Below are 19,205 nucleotides of genomic sequence, written 5' to 3'. Positions count from 1 at the left end.
GGAGTATGGCTTGGGGCTCCCCATTTTGCAGATGAGAAAGCTGAGGCTCCCACCGGGTTGCAGTCGTCTCAAGCTCCCATAACAAAGCACCACAGACTGGTCAGCTGAGATAATAGAAATTTATGCTCTCTCGGTTCTGGAGGCTGGAAGTCTGAGATCAGGCTCCTTATGAGGGTCTTCTGGTTGTATTCTCAGAGACAGAGCAAACTCTCTGGTGTCTCTTCTTATAAGGGGCACTAATGCCATCATAGGGACCCTACGTTCATGACTTCATCTAAACCTAATTACCTCCCAAAGGCTCCAGCTCCAAATATCATCACGTGCGGCGTTAGGGCTTAGATGTATGAAGAGGATGGGAAGGACACGATCGGTCTGTAGCACAGGGGCTGTGGCTGGTCAGTGACAGAACTGGGTTTCAGCCCGGCATCTCGGGACTCCAGCCCTGAAGTCGGGAAGGGTAGCACCATAAAGTCCTCACTGCCACACTTAGAGTCTGGTGAAGCCCACATGGGAACACAGCCCCCCTGTCCTGGCCAGCCTGAGTTTCTGGAGGGGCTTGGGGGCTTCCCTCAAACTCACCAGAAATGGCACGGTTCCTAGTGTGTTTCTCCTGGTCTTACAACCAGGCCAGGTCAGTAGATACTATTCCAGGAAAACAGACTTCTCTCATTCTCACAGATCTTCTGTGAGATATGGGGCAGCTGAGGACCTGTCCCTCCAGCTGCTCAGCCAGCCCTCTTTTTTAACCTGAAAGCTAAGACTTCTAAAGCTAGCAATGCACACAGAAATATCCCTCAGGACACTGTCCTGTAGAATGGGAACCAACATGTAGGTCATTCTAAATGTAACATAACTTTCTTCTTTGGCTCAGTTCATGTTGGCAAGTCCTTTTTTTTTTTAAGATTTTATTTATTTATTCATGAGAGACACAGGCTCCACGCAGGGAACCCGACGTGGGGCCCATCGCAGGTCTCCAGGATCAGGCCCTGAGCTGAAGGCGGCGCTAAACCGCTGAGCCACCAGGGCTACCCTGGCAAGTGCCTTTTAGTACAGATGGTATAAGATGGAGTCGAGGTGTGCCAGAGCCCAAGACACATGTGCCGGCAGTGACCTAAATAATATCCACCTGTTACACTTTCTAATGAACCAGTGTATATATACATATGATACACATATGTATCAGTCATGTAGGAATGTGTGTGTTTACATATGAATGAAAAAGTAATATGTCATCAGTGGAACAGACCTAAGTCAAGATAGGAATTTAGTATATGACAAAGGTGGCATTTCAATTTTGTGGGGGGAGAATGTTTTATCATTTTAATACGTACTGTGGTATAACTGCCTGTCCAGTTGGAAGGGATAAATCATAACACTGGATTCCCTACTTTATGTCAACTGCAAAAATTCCCATGTGGATTTCAGACTTAAACAAAAAAGAAAACAGGAAACATTTAGGAGAATATAGGTAAAATTTGGGATGGAAAAGACCTTTAAAAACTAGGTGGGAAATCCAGAAGCCATTAGAAAAAGACCAAAACTTCCAGCTTTGGTAAAAATCGAAAAGCTTTGTTCAGTAAAAGGCACCATAAACCAAGTCATAGGGTGGACAGAGAAGAAATATTTTCAACAAAAATCATTGCCACATAAATTGGCTGAAGTCCCTAATACACGAAGCCTGCTTACAAATTGATTTGGGAAAAAAAAATAGAGGAGGGCAGTGGATATAAACAGTTTGCAGAAAAGGAAGTGCAAATGGCCCAGAAACAAATGAGGAGGCCCTATAACACACTAATGGGGACGCACAATTAGGAATTTCATAACTGATCCTTTTTAAAATGAAGGGCCTTAGGACTTGGAACATGGAGTCCAGACACAGGGATTTCACTGGGAAGGAAGGATAAACCAACACTTTCTTCTCATTGACACCCAAGGGGGATGACACGCGTGACAAGTGTAGCTGGGATGGATCTCGTTCAGGCTGCCATCGCTGTGGGGTTGAGCCTCGTTCACTGGAGTGGTTTAGAAAGGCGTCTCCAGGTTAGAAACGCAGAAGTGCAAAGGAGGTAGGGCCCACCACTCATTGAGACTAGCCACTCCCTTGTGAAGCCACCAGAGTACAAGGCCAAAGGCACGCCATGAAAAGCACAACAGGAACGTGTACCAATGTTCTGGAAAATGAGTTTGCCAGTGGCCCACCGGAGCCCCTCTGGGGAGCTAGGTGAAGAGGCCACACCCCTTGGAAGTATCCCTGGCAGAGGTAGATCGTGGCGTTGGCATCTGACAAAGGCTTCTTGAGTGTTTCAATTTCGTCTCGAAAGCTGAGGCCCACCCCTGGATGAAAAGGAGACCCATTGCAAATTCTTCCCCTGTGGAGGGTTATTCTCTTGGGGGCTGTTGATCCTTGGGTAGGGAATTATCTATATAAAAGCTAACTTGTTTGCAGACGGATAGTAAAATTCCAAGGAGATTTATGTACATTCAAGTAGTCCTATTTGTGCGGCAGCCTTGTCCAAAAATAATTTGGACAGCCGTTTTTACGGTAAAATTCAGACCAGCAGAGTCATAAATAACTTAGGAATAATTACAGTTCATAAATACCTCGAGCTGTGCTCCTCCAGGCCCGTTTCTGCTCTGGGCCAGAGACTCTATGACAGGTGTTGCCTCTGTTTGCAGTCATAATTTCTCATTCGATCCACCCGTCGCTTAGAGAGGCTTCAAAAACGACTTGAAAATCAGAAAGTACCAAGGTCAGGTGTGCAGAATGTGTTCTCTGGGAGGAAAGTGAGCCTTTCTTACTGTTCTTTCAATGTGTATTGGGGCTGGCTAACAATCATTCTTTTTCATTGAGGGGAGGAAAAAAAAAGTCCTTTCAAACATTTTTCTTTTTTTTTTTTAAGATCCTATTTATTTATTCATGTGTTATTATTTATCTCATGTGTTATTAAGCACAGAGAGGGGAGAGAGAGAGGCAGAGACACAGGCAGAGGGAGAAGCAGGCTCCATGCAGGGAGCCCGACGTGGGACTCGATCCCGGGTCTCCAGGATCACGCCCTGGGGTGAAGGCGGCGCTAAACCGCTGAGCCACTGGGGCTGCCCTCAAACATTTTTCTTACATTCAAAGCCATCTTTAAAAATCTGTTGCACCTTTATTACACTCAAGGAGCCACGGCACCAAGTCCCCTTCCCACAGGGGGCCAGCTAGGCTGGTTCTTTTGGGCACCAATCGCAGTATCCGTTATCGCCTCTCCCGGAACATTCTCTGATGCCAGGTTACCCCATTACCATCGATACCGGACGACATGTGTGGAGAAGAGCCAGAGCGGAGGGAGGAAGTTGTGATCAAGGGCGGCGGAAAGTTTTTCCAGCCCAACAAAAGAATCCAGGCTTCTCTATCTCACTTGGCGGGCAAGAGGGCCAGAGGAGAGGGCTCGGGCCGTCTTTTATCTTGAGTTCTGGGAGCATGGAGTCCTGCCCACCAGGGAGGACAAGGCGCTTTGGAGATTTTACTGAAACCTAAGCCTCTGATCTCCATCAGCGTGTGAGTCCAAGCTCCCTGCCACATTCTCTCTCAGCTCCCACACTCCAGTGGCCCATAGAAGGAGCTCATGTGACATGATCTTAATAGGAATCTCATAATTAGCCTAATTAATGAAGTCTCTTAAATAATAGAGAGCTGGCTGGTTTTTTCAGAGAGTGCCATCATAGGAAGCATTGAAACCAAGCCCATCTTGTTATTTTTTTACTCCATTGGCTTTTTTTAATTGAAGAAGACGTGTCCGGGGTAAACAGAATTTTTGAACAGTATCAAATGTGTGGGATGAATATCCAGTCTCCTCGTAATTCTCTTCCCCAGAGACAGCTGTGGGATTTAATGTGTCTCTAGTAATGATTATGTTTGTGTCTAACATACACGTATGCGCATGTGTGCCTGGTGTATCCACATGCCTGTAATACACATGTGTGGTGTGCCTATAACATGCCTGTAACATACAGCACGTCAATATACCTGTGTGCATGTGTGGCACACACATAAACATCATATAGCACGAATATGCATTATAGCACACATACATATGACATACACACATAAATGCACGGGGGGTGTGTATTTGCTCGCAAGCCTGCACACACACGTTTTATAATACACAATTTAAGCCTTCTAGATGTCAGATTCCACTCCTTCCTTTTCCAGTTCACCAGTAGTCCCTGATGTCACTCCATACCCATGGACCTGCCTGCCCCATGCTCTATAAGTTGCATCTTACCCGTTACTCATCCGCCACCTCCCTGGGTGGGGGACACGCAGCCTGTCCCCTGTCTTTGCTATTACAAACAGTGTGCCCACGGAGTGTCCTGCCCTCACATCTTTGCCACATGCTTGCAAGAATGTCTGTAGGACCATCCCCTAGAACGGGAATCCTTACTTAGGTCAGTAAGATGAGCACGTTACTCAGACCGATTTACTGCAATGCCCTGCGGAGGTTTCACCAGCTGGTACACCTGCCTGGCCTGCACGCCGTGATCCAGAATCATCCGCAAACATCCAGTCCGTTTTGCCGTTTCTTTGCAGTGGGTGTGCTGGAATTTCCGGCCTTCCTAAGTGAGTCTTTGGAAGTCCTTTGTCTGAACGACAATCACCTGGACTCGGTCCCTCCCTCGGTTTGCCTCCTGAAGAGCTTATCGGAACTCTACCTGGGAAAGTGAGTACCCAGCCAGCGCAGGCGCACTGGCCCTTCAGGGTGTCATCCCGTGACCCATCTGAGGACACAGGCAGCAGGGAGAAAGAAGCCCTCTGTGGACCAGGAAGCAGCAGGGAGACTTTCAGGACTGGGCTTTAGTCAAAGAGGTAGGGGAAGGGAAGACAGGGGCCGTGATGCCATGATGCACTCCTTGCTACTTGGCTCCTGTCCTGACGAGAACTGCTCAGTTATTCATCCTTCCATTTACTGAGTACCTACCGCCAGGCGCTGCTGAGGGGGCACGGGAGTGTGCGGTGTGCAAAACAAGGAAAATATAAGATAATTCAGTTACATTGCCTTTTTGAGAAGTGACTAATAATCTTTATGGCACCATAATAAATAGAAAATATGACGACACTGGGTGGGGAGGAAACTTAGTTCTAAGCCACAGGGATTTGCAGAAGACAGAGCTGCCATTTGCAATGCTGGCTTTCCAGCGAGAAAGCCTTTGGAATTGCTATCTAATGGAACATTTGAAAGCAGGGGTGCAGGAAAAGTGGACCCTAGAGACTGACGGGCTGCTGCATGTATGTGTGTGTCTGTGTGTGCTCGCACATGTGTGTGTGTCCTCCCATGATGTGTGTGTGTGCCCTCAGCAATCCTGGCCTCCGTGAGCTCCCTCCTGAGCTGGGGCAGCTGAGCAACCTCTGGCAGTTGGACATTGAAGACCTGAACATCAGCAACGTGCCCACAGAGATCAAAAAAGAAGGTAGGGCTTCCTAGGCACTGCCCCCGGAGAAAGACTGCTTAAGTCCAGAGGGTAAGGACCTGGGCTAGAAGCAGCTGGGCGACCTGTGCAGGTTACCCAGAAAGTGATTGGTGCTGAGCACCAGTGTATTGCAATTAACCATAGGATAAAACTATCCGTGATTCTGTGGGCAGGAAGGATATTGTCTATCCGAACACCATTCGGATTCCACTTTTGGGGTAATTATGACTGCACCTTCTTCGCATCAAATCCAATCGCCCTCTCCACTCCCTACCACCCATTAGAACATATGGAAGGTATTCCTTCAAGACAGGATTTTGTTTCCCAAGAGCTGTGAGCATGTTCTTGTCCATGTGTCAGCAGCATTTTCCCCCACTCTGTGATTTTCTGTAGGCCCCAAAGCGATGTTATCTTACCTGCGTGCTCAACTGCGGAAAGCAGAGAAGTGCAAGCTGATGAAAATGATCATCGTGGGTCCTCCTCGCCAGGGCAAGTCCACCCTCCTGGAGATCTTACAGACGGGGAGGGCCCCCCAGGTGGTGCACAGCGAGGCCACCATCAGGACCACCAAGTGGGAGCTCCAGAGGCCAGCTGGCTCGAGAGCCAAGGTCAAGGATGGTCGGCGTGCAGAGTCCCCATGGGTGGGAGGGAGCTTCCTGCGCCCCTTCTGTCTCCTCTCCAGAGAGCCTGGGATTTTCACAGCCTGGTGTCTGATACCCAGGATATTTGCAGGGGCTGTTGTGTGCTGTTTCAAACCAGCTACTGCCAAGGGCCGTGAATAATTTCATAATAATCTCCTAACATGCCCTCATGGTTGTTCTGTTCTTTTAAGATTTTATTTTTTTTGAGAGAGAGAGAGAAGCACAAGCTGAGAGGAGGGGTAGAGGGAGAGGGAGAAGCAGACCCTCTGCTGAGCAGGGAGCCCCATGCAGGGCTCAACCCCAGGATACTAGGATCACGGGATCATGACCTGAGCCGAAGGCAGATGCTTAACCGACTGAGCCACCCAAGTGCCCCAGTTGTTCTGTTCTAAGTTGAGGCTTCAGGCCAATAGTTCTTAATCTTGGCTGTCCATTAGATTTCTTTGATGAGCTTCTAAAGACAGCAGGGGCCAGGCCTTGCCACTCCTGGCCCTATGGATTGCAATTCAAACAGAATGGATGCACTGTCCTTCCTGACACCTGCTTTCACCCCAAGTTCTGAGAAGTCTTGATCTTCAGCCCTACTTAAAATGAATCCTTTGGTAAACCTATTAATCATCTACTTTGCCACTCAGTATGAGACAAAGGAAAATGAAAATTGTCTTGTATTAGAATCAGAGAAAAGAGCCTGCAGAAGGGCTAGGACATAGCACACGCCCTTAGCTGTTTCTCCCAGCTCAGGGATGGAACGCACACCTATAATGCCTCCCTTACCTGTTGCTGTATTTGTGGTCACACAGAACCACACGGGGTGCGAGGAGCCTTGGGGCCAGAGGCTGCATGATTTACCCCCACAGCCCCCAGGACAGGGCCAGCTAGAGACAGGTTTCCTTGCAAAAGTCTTTTACACAAAATCACTTTCCAAATCAGGCATTCCAGTTCAGGTCATTAGGCATTTAAACTGTCCTCTAGAGAGCAGGGTCCTGCCCTGTAATGCCTTGTAATGCCTTGTAACGCCAGAACGATTGGTTACTTAATACCAGCAGTACCATCACCACCACCCCTGAACACCCCAGGAGTGAATCTCACTAACTCCTGTCCAGAGCGTCTCTAAAGTCACCCATAATCTCTGGATTCTCTCCTATTTTTTTGGTTTTGGGTTTTTGGGTTTTTTTGAGTAGTGACTTAGTATCACTTTCTTTCAACTGGTCTGTTTCAAATGCTTTCCGAGGTCAGAGAGGTGAATTGCTGTTTCCATTTTTCCTGTCCTTTGGCATCCACTTCCATTTGGCCAGCATTATAATTTCCCCTCCTAACCTTTCGAATGCTGAGCTGTGTCACTGCCCGTGTGTCTGGGCCCTCAGCCAGTTCAGAACAGCTGTCCATTTTCATGCCTTTGCAAAAGCCGGTCAGCACGCCTTGTCTTGGCCTCCTCTTGGAGGCCAAAATGCAATGTCGTGCAAACGATTCTTTGCTGCAGGAAACTGCAGTCCTAGTTGCTGGGGCCAGACTCTGACCTCATAGGACAATAGAGAAACCACCGTTTACACAGCCTTTCCTGGCAGCACAACAGCACATCTGTTGTTTGATTCCCACGTCAGGGCAGCTGCCCATCATCCTTGGTGGGCGCCGCCTCCCAGCCTACGCAAGTTCAGAGGCCCATCTCCTCAGCCTCACCCTCGCAGGCACCGATGGAGTTTAAGCCTTGGGTGAGTGCAGACGTCAGCACCTGGGTGTCCCCTCCAGTAGGGAACCATCTGCAGCAGAGACAGAGGCAGAACAGTGTCCCCAGCGTTCTGCAGACACAGTTGGACACAAACACCCCAGCCCACAGGAGCCAGCCATCCAGGGCCGGGCCCCCTGCTCTGTTGGCGGTAGATAGGAGCTTCCAGAAGTCCTTCTCTTGGGTTACTTGATTCCTGAGACAAATGGCAGGATGAGGAAAGTCCTTCCCGTGCTGTGCCTGAGCCATCTCAACGTGTTTGGCTATAGCCTTGGTCCCTAACTGCCTCCTGTCACTGTTCTTGTTGCACAAGCAGGTGGATTCTGTGGAATTCACCGTCTGGGACATCGGAGGCCCCGCCAGCATGGCCACTGTCAACCAGTGCTTCTTCACGGACAAGGCCCTGTACGTGGTGGTCTGGAACCTGGCACTGGGAGAGGAGGCCGTGGCCAGCCTCCAGTTTTGGCTGCTCAACATTGAGGTGAGGAGGCACCAGCCCTGCAGCTCTCGGGCCTCGGAACATCACGGGGAGCAGGGTGAGGGGGTCTGCCGCTGCTCTGAAGCATCCCCTTGACTGCGGAAATAAAAGGAATGGTCAGGGAGAAACGCTTGGCATCTTGGCAGGCTTTCAGAGGACCCAGAATCAGGTCGCAGTGAAGCGCTTCAAACCCTCCTTGACCAGGTGATGATCAGCACTCTTAAATTTAAGAGCCCCCACCCCCGACTCTTGGATGCAAAAGGAAGACAGAGCTCCCGTCTCACAAGTCAAGGTGGCAAGAGCCTGGATGCAGGCCACAGCCACAGGAAGCTGACATAGAGGCTGAGGGGATCAGAAATCCAGCTCTTCTGGGGTGCCTCATGCAACCCCTCGGTGCATAACATGCCCTCGAGGCTTACAGAGCGGAGTGTGGGGCACAGTCCTGGGTGGTGCCGAGGGTCGGCTCGCCTCTGTGCCCGGGAGCTATGTCCCAGTCTCTTCTTGGAGCAAAGGAAGCCGATGCTCAGCTGTGGGGTTCTCTCTGGCAGGCCAAGGCCCCAAATGCTGTGGTGCTGGTGGTCGGAACACACCTGGACTTAATCGAAACCAAATTCCGAGTGGAGAGAATTGCAACGCTGCGCGCCTATGTGCTGGCGCTCTGCCGCTCACCATCCGGGTCCCGGGCCACAGGCTTCCCAGACATCACCTTCAAACACTTGCAGTGAGTGTCCTGCTCTCTCTTGCCTGGTGCCTGGCTGTGCCTGAGGCTGCTGCTCCTTCACCTGTCCATCTGCCGGGGGCCACCGGGATCTGCCTACAGAGGGCTCCTGAGCCAGAGCAGACCAGACCACCCCGGGGAGGGCAAGCTGCCTCTAGTGGGCAGGCAGGGCAGAGCCTGGGCACACCCTCTCCATGCTTCCCTCGGGGTCCCCTCCCCGCTGGAGCCAATGCTGAGCATGCATGGCCCTGATGGGACCAGGAGATAGAAATGCGTGTGCCTGCCACTCGTCACATTTGCTGATCTCTGACCAATCGCAGACCCAGGTGTGGTCCTGGTCCTCACACTGGGTCTGAGCGGTCCCGGCCACTGCCAGTGGGACCAGAGCCCTGGGCTTGTTGCTTCTCTCTTGACTCACGACAGCCCTGTGGGGTTATGGGAGTCCCTGTGCCCACTTCACAGGCGATGGAACAGGCCCAGCAAGTTAAGGAAGCATTCTCTCGTAGGAATGAAGTGTGAGTTGCTGTGCTGGTGGCTCTCAGGTTCCTTCACCCCACTCCCCCTGGGTGGAGTGCTGCAGACCTTGGTGCAGGGTCAACCTGGGGACACCTCCACCTGCCCCAGAATGCAGGATCTGGCTGGTCCTGATGCAGAATTTCAGGAATTCTTCGTGTGCCCTTGAGGACACCCTGAGGCCGGCGATAAAATAGGGGCACTGGCCCTGGGCCAGAACCAGGTCCACCCCAAGTGTGCTCCCTTCCAGCTTGTGTCCTTGGGGGGGTGGGGGGTGTCACCTGGCACCTTTGGTCCTCACTTTCCTCCTCCTCAGGACACATACTACATCGCTCCCAGCACAGAGCTTTGCACTGAGAGCTTAATACATTTCTCTGTGTTCACCCTTCATGGGTTCTTTTAACTTGCCAGCCTTAGGGATGAAATTTTGGGACACAGATGCTGCAGAACTTGTCAGTGAGAAGAGGTGTGATGAGTGATCACGTTCTGTTTTGCACTCACAGTGAGCTCTCCTGTAAGAGTCTGGAAGGCCAGGAGGGGCTACGGCAGCTGATTTTCCATGTCACGTGCAACATGAAGGATGTGGGCAGCACCATCGGCTGCCAGAGACTTGCGGGGAGGCTGGTGGGTACCATAGGCAGGATCCCACTGAAGCCAGAGGGGCTGTTCCCTATTCGCCAGGAATCTAAACTTCCCAGCCCCCCCATTGTCAAACACGTGTGCTGCGGGCTTAGGCTCAACAGTCCCCCATGCGAGCAGTTTTCTGGGGCAGGGGTGGGGAAGGCTGGGGATGGGGCAGCGAGAAGGGAAGTTCACACACTCAAGCCTCCGAGGGCAGCAAGCAGGGTTGGGTGGGCCGGGCACACCTCAGGACCTGAGGGGCCCAGCCTGCCCCCTCTGCACCCCAGATCCCCAGGAGCTACCTGAGCCTCCAGGAGGCTGTGCTGGCAGAGCAGCAGCGCCGTAGCCTGAGCGACGACGTGCAGTATCTCACAGACAGGCAGCTGGAGCAGCTGGTGGAGCAGATGCCTGACAATGACATCAAAGACTACGAGGACCTGCAATCGGGTGAGCGGGCAGGCCAGGAGGGCAGGTGGACGGGACACAAGCATGGGGCCTCCAGAAAGGGAGACTCACCTTTTTCACTGCTCTGCACCTGTCTGCGAATGACTGTCAGAGCACTTCAGGTGGTTGTGACACGGGAGTCACAGATACATTGTCACAAGGAGCCAGATCTGCAGAGATAGATGGAGAATCTGGATGATGGAGGTCCGCAGACCAGAGTCCTCCTGCTGGCCATCAGATCGGCACGCTGGAGAGTGTTATGAGGTGCCACCAGGAAACCAGTGACAGGGCAGCAGGCCCTGCTAAAGGGCAGTGTATGCCTGGGACCATTGATTGCTTCCTAAGGAAAATTTGTGACCTGGGTCCCCTAGGTCACCCCAGAGTCCCTATCACTCTATGTCTGATGCTGCTTCATCCTCCCCTTCCCTGGGCAGCCATCAGCTTTCTCATCGAGACTGGCACCCTGCTCCATTTCCCCGACACCAGCCACGGCCTGCGCAACCTCTACTTCCTTGACCCCATCTGGTTATCCGAATGTCTGCAGCGGATCTTCAACATCAAGGGCTCCCGGTCGGTGGCCAAGAATGGGGTGATCCGAGCAGAGGACCTCAGGATGCTGCTGGTGGGGACCGGCTTCACGCAGCAGACAGAGGAGCAGTACTTCCAGTTCCTGGCCAAGTTTGAGATCGCCCTTCCTGTGGCCAATGACAGGTAAAGCCACTGCCAGGCTGTTCCCACTGCTCACTGGAGGATAGAGTAGAGACTGGGGTTGCTGAAGGCTTGAAGAAGAGCTCTAGGCATGGGCCATGGGGAGGGCCTGCCTGCCCAGGCCGGCTGCTCCTTCCTGGGCCACGCGTATCTCTTTCTGGTGGGGAGTGGGGAGGAAGTGTTCAAAGAAATGCATTTACTGAAAAAAATGCAGGAGAACACACAAGAATGGCATTAGAAATATCTTGCTGGCAGAGTTGGGGGGGGTGTTTCTTGTTTTAGAGGGTTAATTGCTTGGTTATTTAGTGAATGCAAATGGGATAAGTGACAAGGATGTGCATGCTAATTACACAGCTGGGCTTCAAAATGCAGGGAGGGCAGGGGCCGGGGTGGGATTGGGCGCACGTGGTCTGATCTATGAGAGATGCTACATCTGAACGAGCCAGGCACACATGGCCTCTGTGCTAGAATTTCAGTTTTAGCCACTTTCTGGGTCTGATCCTGATGTTGTCCACAAAGCAGTAGCCAGGACCCCAAATCTGCAGACCTTTACCATGCACCTACCAGAGTCCCTATCACCACCTGCCCACATCCCAATCCCAGAGCTCTGGGGACATGCATACCAGAGGCTCCTGGTAAGCTGGTCTGGACCCTGTGTGGCCAGCCCAGAGACTCTACCTGCATAGACTGGGCCTTCTGGGAGCCAGACCTGGGCCACTGAGCCCGAGGCACCGCCCAGATTTCTGCTCGACCTTATAACTATGGGAGAGGGTCTCTTATCGCTCCAGGCCCCTGGGAGGCAAGAGTGAGTCCTATAAGGAGAAATCCCAAAGAGGAATTGTAAGTCCATGTGATCCCCCATACCATGACCTATGTGTGTCCTTGACTTTGATCCATGCAAAGTGAGGCAGCCTCTGAGTTTACAGCATTGCCAAAGTCTGACAGTTTTCCAGTTATTTTTATCTATAGGTTAGAGGAAAGAGGGGTTGCCAGCACTCAGTAAAAGCAAGTCAGTTATACACACATGTATGTCTGGTTGAACCATGAAATCCGCCAGGTCATGGCCAAGTCTTCAAGGAGGCTTATAGGACAGCAGGTGAGACCACAGAGCCAGAATGCCTGAGTATGAATCCCGACTGCCTTTCTTATCTCATCTGTACAATGGGAATAATACTATTATCAACTAGTATTGCAATTATTATGAGGATTAAATGGGATAATACATGTAAAGTATGAAAAGTGTCTCTTGCATGGAAGAGCTCCAAAGATGGGGCACCTGGGTGGCTCAATTGGGTTAAGTGCCACCTCTTGATTTCAGGTTGGGTCACCATCTCAGGGTCTTGAGGTCAAGCACCACATGGGGCTCCTCATTCAGCAAGGAGTCTGCTTGAGATTCTCTCTCCTTCTGCCCCTCCTCCTGCTTGCTCTCTTTCTTTCTCTCTCTCTCTCTCTCATCTGTCTCTCTAAAATAAATAAATCTTAAAAAGAAAAGCCTCGAAGACATTAGGTATCATCAGCATTATTATTGTTACTCTTTATATTAAATACTCATAGCCAGTGGCATCTGGTTCCACATAAAGTTGCGAATGTCCAAGCATTTTCCATTTTAGCACAGTTATGATGGTTCCCTTGGGGTCTCCCCCACTGCACAGCCCAAATCCACAGCCCCCGTCCATCCTGCACCAACCCTGTGGGACAGGTGTCCTTTCTCTTCCCACGCCAGGAAAGCAGAATCCACAAAAGTTTACACCATGTGCTGAAGACACAATGCCAGGATAGACACTTCTACAAAATTTTCAGGGGTCTCTTCCAGAACGTTCTAAAGATGTTTTATTGGAGCTAAACCGGTGTATTTTAAAAGCCTCTGGGTAGCTGAAGGCAAGACCTTTGTTAAGAAGGCACATCTGAGGGCCACCCTGTGCCTACCTCCGCAGCCCCACATGCACAGAAGATGCTGGTTTTCAGGCGTGCTCTTGAAAGGGGCCTCCCCAGCTTCAGCTGTTGTCAACTGACTCGGTGACTCAGCAGGTTTATGATGAGCAAGAGCACTCTCATAAAACATCCCTCGGTACACAAACAGCCACATTCTAACTTTTTAAAGGCGACAGTGTTGTCTCAACCAGCCAAGAACAATAAATAGCTTCAAGGGCCAGAAACAGGACTCTGACCCCAATGTCTGCATGGTCTTTGGAACTGTGCGGCCATACCCATGTCTCCTTCACGGTTCCGAGTTAATTTTAAGCGATTCCCCAATCACAGCCCTGTTTACAGAGAGCGAACCAAGATTTGCCATGTCTGATGTGTTACTGATGCAGACCTTTTCATGTCTTCCCTTAGCATGTTCTAGTGGCTGTCCTACAGACCTGCCTTGAGAGGTTTCTCTGCTGTGCCCATCTTCATTTCCTCTTGGAGCATTCATTGTCAAGTACAGAAACTACTCGGTCTTTCTAGGAGTAGAATTCCAGAGGCCCTGGAGGGGAGGGCACCAGGGCCGCATGCCCAGGCCAGGCTGTGTGCGTGCCAGGGTCAGGGCACCCACGGCAGACGCTGGCCGCGCCGTTCACTTGTCCCTTCCGATGTGTTCCAGCTACCTTCTGCCACACCTCCTTCCGTCCAAGCCTGGCCTGGACACCCACGGCATGCAGCACCCCAAGGCCAACACCATTCAGAGAGTGTTTAAGATGAGTTTTGTTCCTGTCGGCTTTTGGCAAAGGTTTATAGCACGGATGCTGATCAGCCTGGCGGAGATGGACCTGCAGGTAGCCACAGCCTCTGCGTGGGGGAGGGCGTACAGGGAGCTGTGCCCTTTCGGGAAGCAGAGGCCTTTTGCTGGAAGGGCTTCAGCAAAGCTTCAGCAAAGCTGAGGACCAGGAGGCCAGCCTGGCATAGCTGCCTTCTCTTCTGTCGGCTGGCAGACCCATTCGAGCCATTCTGTGAATCCCAAACCAGCACCTAGCTGGCTCAGAAAACTCATTTTAGGAACCATGGTTGAAAACCAATGCACATCAAAAATCCCCTCAAAGGCTTGTTAGAACATAAATGGCCGGGCCCCCTCAAAGGGTTTGATTCAGGGGGTGGGGACTGGGACCCAGCATTTTGTGTATCAAACCACCGTCCCCAGTGATGCTTTGGGTTTGGGGACCACACTTGGAGGACCATGGCTTTCGAACCATGGTTTTGCCACTCAGGCTGTGCACTACACTTACCTGGGGAGCTTCCAACAGACATGGGCAGAGCACAGGCTGCCCCAGTTAGAATCTCTGGATACACCACCAGGCACTGCGAGTTTTTAAGGCTTGCCAGGTGATTTCACTATCTAGTCAAGCTTAAGAACCACTGGTGTAGATCTTTAACTTGGTCTGGAAGCAATGAAGACCTAATCCAGGGAGTTATTTTCTGTGGATTCACCTGAGGTGGTTGTAAGGCATCCTGGCTGTCCGCCAATGTTTATTTCATGGAAAACAGTAACATGAAAGTAGCATTTGTCTAGAGTGGTGTTTCTCAAAGTGGGATTCCTGGACCAGCAGAAGCAGCCTCACCTGGGAACTTGTTAGATGCAAATCTTTGGGCCCACCCCACATCCACTATTTCAGAAACTCCAGGATGGAGCCCAACCCTCTTTTTTTCACAAGGCTTCCAGGGAATTCTGACCCACTCTACAATAATAGCACCCCTGGCATAAACCTGGACTATTGAATAGTTGATGTTAAATTCAGTATGAGTTTCTTTTTGCCACATTCAAATTAAAAGGCCCTTATGGAATTAATGACTCCTTGGCTAAATAAAGATATTCTTTGATCTTCCCATATTGCTGAAATTTTAAAAAGTAAAGAGAGCCTGAAAACCCTAACTGCTGTGGCTCATGTGGGCGAAGGAACTTGTTTGCAAGGCCTAGGGGCTCCGTGATGATGGGAAGAGTGGGTGCAGGAGCTGGTTCTTCCACAGGTCTGATTCCATCGCTCTGCCCTCCCTTTGAACTTGTCCTCCTGCCATGTTCTAAGTGGGAGGTCATAGAACACAGTGCTGTCATCGTGTGAGGCCTGAGCTCCCAAGTGGGCTCTGTGTTGGGGATGGGGGCCCAGCTGGGTGTGGAGGCAGGCGCCCTTCCAGGCAGCATCCTTCACTCAAAATGAGATGAAAAGTCCCATTGAAATTCAGATGAGGAGAAGGAGTTCAGTCTCAGGAGTAATCAAAAGCATACAAATTCAAGCAAGGATGAGATGCTGGCCACCTTGCACCTTTCAAAAATCAGCAGAGTAAAGCCACCGTAGCCAGCCCAGAAGCATGACACAGGTTCATACACTGTGGTCAGTGTATACATAGTCTGATTGTTTCAAAAGTGGTTCCTCAATACGTATCCAGAGCCTAAAAACGTTCAGACCCTTTGACGGATTAATCCTACGGCTAAAAATGTGAACTAAGGAAATCATTTGAAATCAGAGGACGCTTTATGACTTTTCATGCATCATTGGCCCATTTGAGGGAGCAAAACATTGAAACAACCTATATATTCAGAGAAATGAATGATCTGGAAAGTTACTATAAAATATTGAACTTTGGAAAAATGGCTTTTGTATGAGTCTGGATGGCATAGGAAACGTGAAGTTCTTAAAAGTATATGAAATTAGAAATTTAGAAAATTAGAAATACAAAATCAGAAAATACAGCTTCAGCTGGTTTTCCAAACATATACATAGAAAAAGAAAAAAAAATCTTAGGATAAAATATATCAAAATCCCTGCTTTGTGGTAAGTTGTTTTGGTTTCTTTTGTACATTTTTCTGTATTTTCTACATTTTTCTAACAAAGTTTTGCTTGTCAAATCAGGAAAGGTTTGAAATAGGAGAGCCTTTTATCAATCCTTTGGGAAAAATGTGCTCCCAGAGTGTTGTGGGGTCCTCTCCAGATAATACAGTGTTTAATTTGGCAACAGGATGCCTGGTGACGGAGGAGGAGGAGGAGGAGGCGGTGGGAAGACGGGGGCGGTGGCGGGGGAGGGGGGGAGGGGATGGTTATTTATCACGATGGGGCCAGGCCAGCCTCTTCCGAGCTCTGCCCAAGGCCAGCGAGGAGGCTGGAATACTTAAGCAGGATCTTTTCTCTGTCTTTCAGCTTTTTGAAAACAAGAAGAATACTAAAAGCAGGCACAGGAAAGTCACCATTTATAGTTTTACAGGAAGCCAGAGAAATCGCTGTAGCACATTCAGAGTGAAAAGAAATCAGACCATCTATTGGCAGGAAGGGCTCCTGGTCACTTTTGATGGGGGCTACCTCAGGTAGGAATACTCAGGAACCCACCTGACAGGGGCAGCCTGAGGCCATGGGAACAGCCTCCTTGGCCGCCTTCTCTGGGAGACAGTCCCCTCAGGGTCCAGAGTTCTCCCCAGAGCAACACATCATGGCAGCTTGTTGGAAACAGGAGATCCTCCCCAAAAAATGTCTAGAGCACCCCCATCTCCTCACCCCTCCTCCTTTCTCCTCGCAGGACAGGAAAGGTGAGGGAGGGTCTGGTGACCACAGCCCACGGCCACTGAGTTCTGGGATGAGAGCCTGCAGTGGTCACTTAGGTGGTCACTTAGGTGATGCCTGCAGGACCCTTGCTGCCATCTGGCCCTGTCTTCTCGTCCTATGTGATGATGGCCTAGGTGACACCAGGGATCCTACAGGCAGCATAACAAGATACACAACTTAGCTCCCCTTTTCTGTTTTCTTTACCTTTTTGAGAGAAACACATCAAGTCAGCTCGAGAGGTTTAATAAATGACTTTTAATCAGCTTCGATAAACACGCAAAGTTATTTCAACTTTACACTGAATTTTTCAAAATATTCTTCAGCTCCATGAAGGAGAAGGGTGAAGTATCCTCTTTGGAGGGCCTGACTTGAGTTTTTCTTGGTGCCTAGTGCTCTCATATAGATGTTCCCACTTAAAGCTCACAGCTGCCAGCTGGCAAACGAGAATCTCTTAGTTCAGAGAAGGCGAGAACCTGCCCCAACGTCCCACTTGGGGGACTGACCCCTGCCTGAGCATCCGTTACCACCAAGTCCCCGCTCTGGCCACATCACCATGTTGGGAAGTGGTGGAGGGGACAAGGCATGGTCACATACACAGGGACGCAAACACGGAGGCCCCCTTGACAGTCCTGCAGAGGCACAGAGTCCTGGGGTGGGGGTGGGTGGGGGGTCCCTGGGGTCTGGAGGCACAGAGATCATCCCAGGGCCCCCAACGCCGGATCACAGAGGGCTCTTTGTTTCTGGGTTGCAGTGTGGAATCCTCAGATGTGAACTGGAAAAAGAAAAAAAGCGGAGGGATAAAAATCATTTGCCAGTCGGAAATGAGGGACTTCTCCGCGATGGCTTTTATCACAGACCATGTCAATTCTCTGATCGATCAGTGGTTTCCCGGTAAGAAAACGTTCTGGAACCGAGTCTTTGCTCATGTATTTCTTTATGAATCAGGGTGGGGCTTGTTATCTGGGGAGCAGAAGTCTCACTGGGATTCAGCCCGAGGAAACCAGAGAGGTCCTAAGCGCCCTTTGGCAGAATCCTGGTCCCTGGGGAAGTCTGGCAGTGACACGGGGTCAGGAGCTATGGGGAAAATATGGGCCTGGATCCCCATGGTGTGAGGGGAGACAGATAACCCTGGGTGCCCCGCGTGGCCCAAGAGAACCCTCCATGTGAGGGTCACCCAGTCTTGTTTACACAGTGAGGACAGTGCTGAATTCTGAGGGGATTTGACCCTCTGACAGAGATGGGGGACTAGGGAAGCCACACCTGTTGAGGACCCCCATTTTCCTCCTGCTCCCTCCCCCAATTCCCAGAGGTGATCAACCACCCACATGGCCCTTTGATCAGCTTCTTCATTGACAGTCCACCCAAAGAAAATACTTTTTGAAGTGAAGCTTTTGAGGCCTTCTGTTTGTTTTGCTACCAGAGTGGAGATGAACCCGCAGGGCATCCTGCAAGGAGGAAGCTGTGCGGGGAAAACCAGGCAGCCTCCTCCTTGTGAGCCCTCAGCCTCCGAAGGCTGGTGGCCGAGAGAGTGAAGGATGACTCTGGGCTCCAAGACCTGCTTGGCCAGTGCTCTAACCTCCCCGGGCTGCCTTCTCGCCTGTGGCTGTCCCCATGTCCTAGGACAGCATCAGGGGAGATGCTTAGAGAGCTCTCTGCTGGGAGGCATGCTCTGGACACCAGGGTCTGGGGGCCATCCAGGGCTGATGGGAAAGCTGACCTAGAAGGAAAAAAGGGACCCAAGAGTGGTGCCTGGGTGACTCAGTCAGTTAAACATCTGACTTTTGGTTTTGGCTCAAGTCATGATCTCAGGTTCTTGGGATCGAGTCCTGTGTGGGGATCCATACTCAGCATGGAGTCTGCTTGGGATTCTTTCCCTCTGCCCTTCCCCACCTCTCTCTCTCTCTCTGCCTCTCAAATTAATCAATCAACCAATCAATCTTGGAAGGAAGGAAAGGAAGGAGGGAAGGAACAAATGAAAGAAACGAAAGAAAGAGAGAGAGAGAAAAGAAAAGAAAAAAAATGAAAGAAAGAGGAAAACAGAAAAGAAAGGCAGGCCCAAGAGAAGGCAGTTTGGTGTATGAGTTGTGGCAGTCTGGGAGTGCTTGGTCATCCAAGGAAGCCTCTAGACCCATGTGAGCCTCCCTGGGCTTTTGTGACTCCCTGCCAACCAGTGAGCCCCACAGCAGGTGCTGGGGAGGATGTGATATGGGCATTAGACAATCGTCTGAGACAGGGCAGCTCAGGAGACAGCACCACCAGCTAGCCAGCAGGATGTGTTTACCTGGGCCTCCAGATAATGGATGCACCCATAGGGTTCTAGGAGTCCCCTCCTACCCTGCACAAGGCAGGCCATCAGCTCACCCTGAGGTGCCTTGGAGACTACTTCTTTGCACCTCCT

General features: G+C 50.7%; 1 protein-coding gene across 6 annotated transcripts in view; it reads left to right on the top strand.

Moving 5' to 3' along the window:
• LRRK1 (leucine rich repeat kinase 1) overlaps nucleotides 1-19,205 on the top strand; it is a 121,604-nt gene that overhangs the window by 77,157 nt on the left and 25,242 nt on the right. For all 6 annotated transcript variants that reach the window (XM_077869462.1, XM_077869494.1, XM_077869476.1 and 3 more), the window contains 11 exons: nucleotides 4,574-4,703; nucleotides 5,339-5,451; nucleotides 5,845-6,059; nucleotides 8,132-8,296; nucleotides 8,842-9,014; nucleotides 10,028-10,148; nucleotides 10,433-10,592; nucleotides 11,024-11,300; nucleotides 13,885-14,056; nucleotides 16,409-16,572; nucleotides 17,559-17,698. In XM_077869462.1, the coding sequence (XP_077725588.1) occupies nucleotides 4,574-4,703; nucleotides 5,339-5,451; nucleotides 5,845-6,059; nucleotides 8,132-8,296; nucleotides 8,842-9,014; nucleotides 10,028-10,148; nucleotides 10,433-10,592; nucleotides 11,024-11,300; nucleotides 13,885-14,056; nucleotides 16,409-16,572; nucleotides 17,559-17,698 (1,830 nt within the window). The remainder of the gene's footprint in view (nucleotides 1-4,573; nucleotides 4,704-5,338; nucleotides 5,452-5,844; nucleotides 6,060-8,131; nucleotides 8,297-8,841; nucleotides 9,015-10,027; nucleotides 10,149-10,432; nucleotides 10,593-11,023; nucleotides 11,301-13,884; nucleotides 14,057-16,408; nucleotides 16,573-17,558; nucleotides 17,699-19,205) is intronic.

The sequence above is a fragment of the Canis aureus genome, chromosome 2, assembly GCF_053574225.1.
Source record: "Canis aureus isolate CA01 chromosome 2, VMU_Caureus_v.1.0, whole genome shotgun sequence".
NCBI classification, from domain to species: domain Eukaryota; kingdom Metazoa; phylum Chordata; class Mammalia; order Carnivora; family Canidae; genus Canis; species Canis aureus.
The sequence above is the reverse complement of the archived record's forward strand: the minus strand, read 5'-3'. Positions and strand labels throughout refer to the sequence as shown.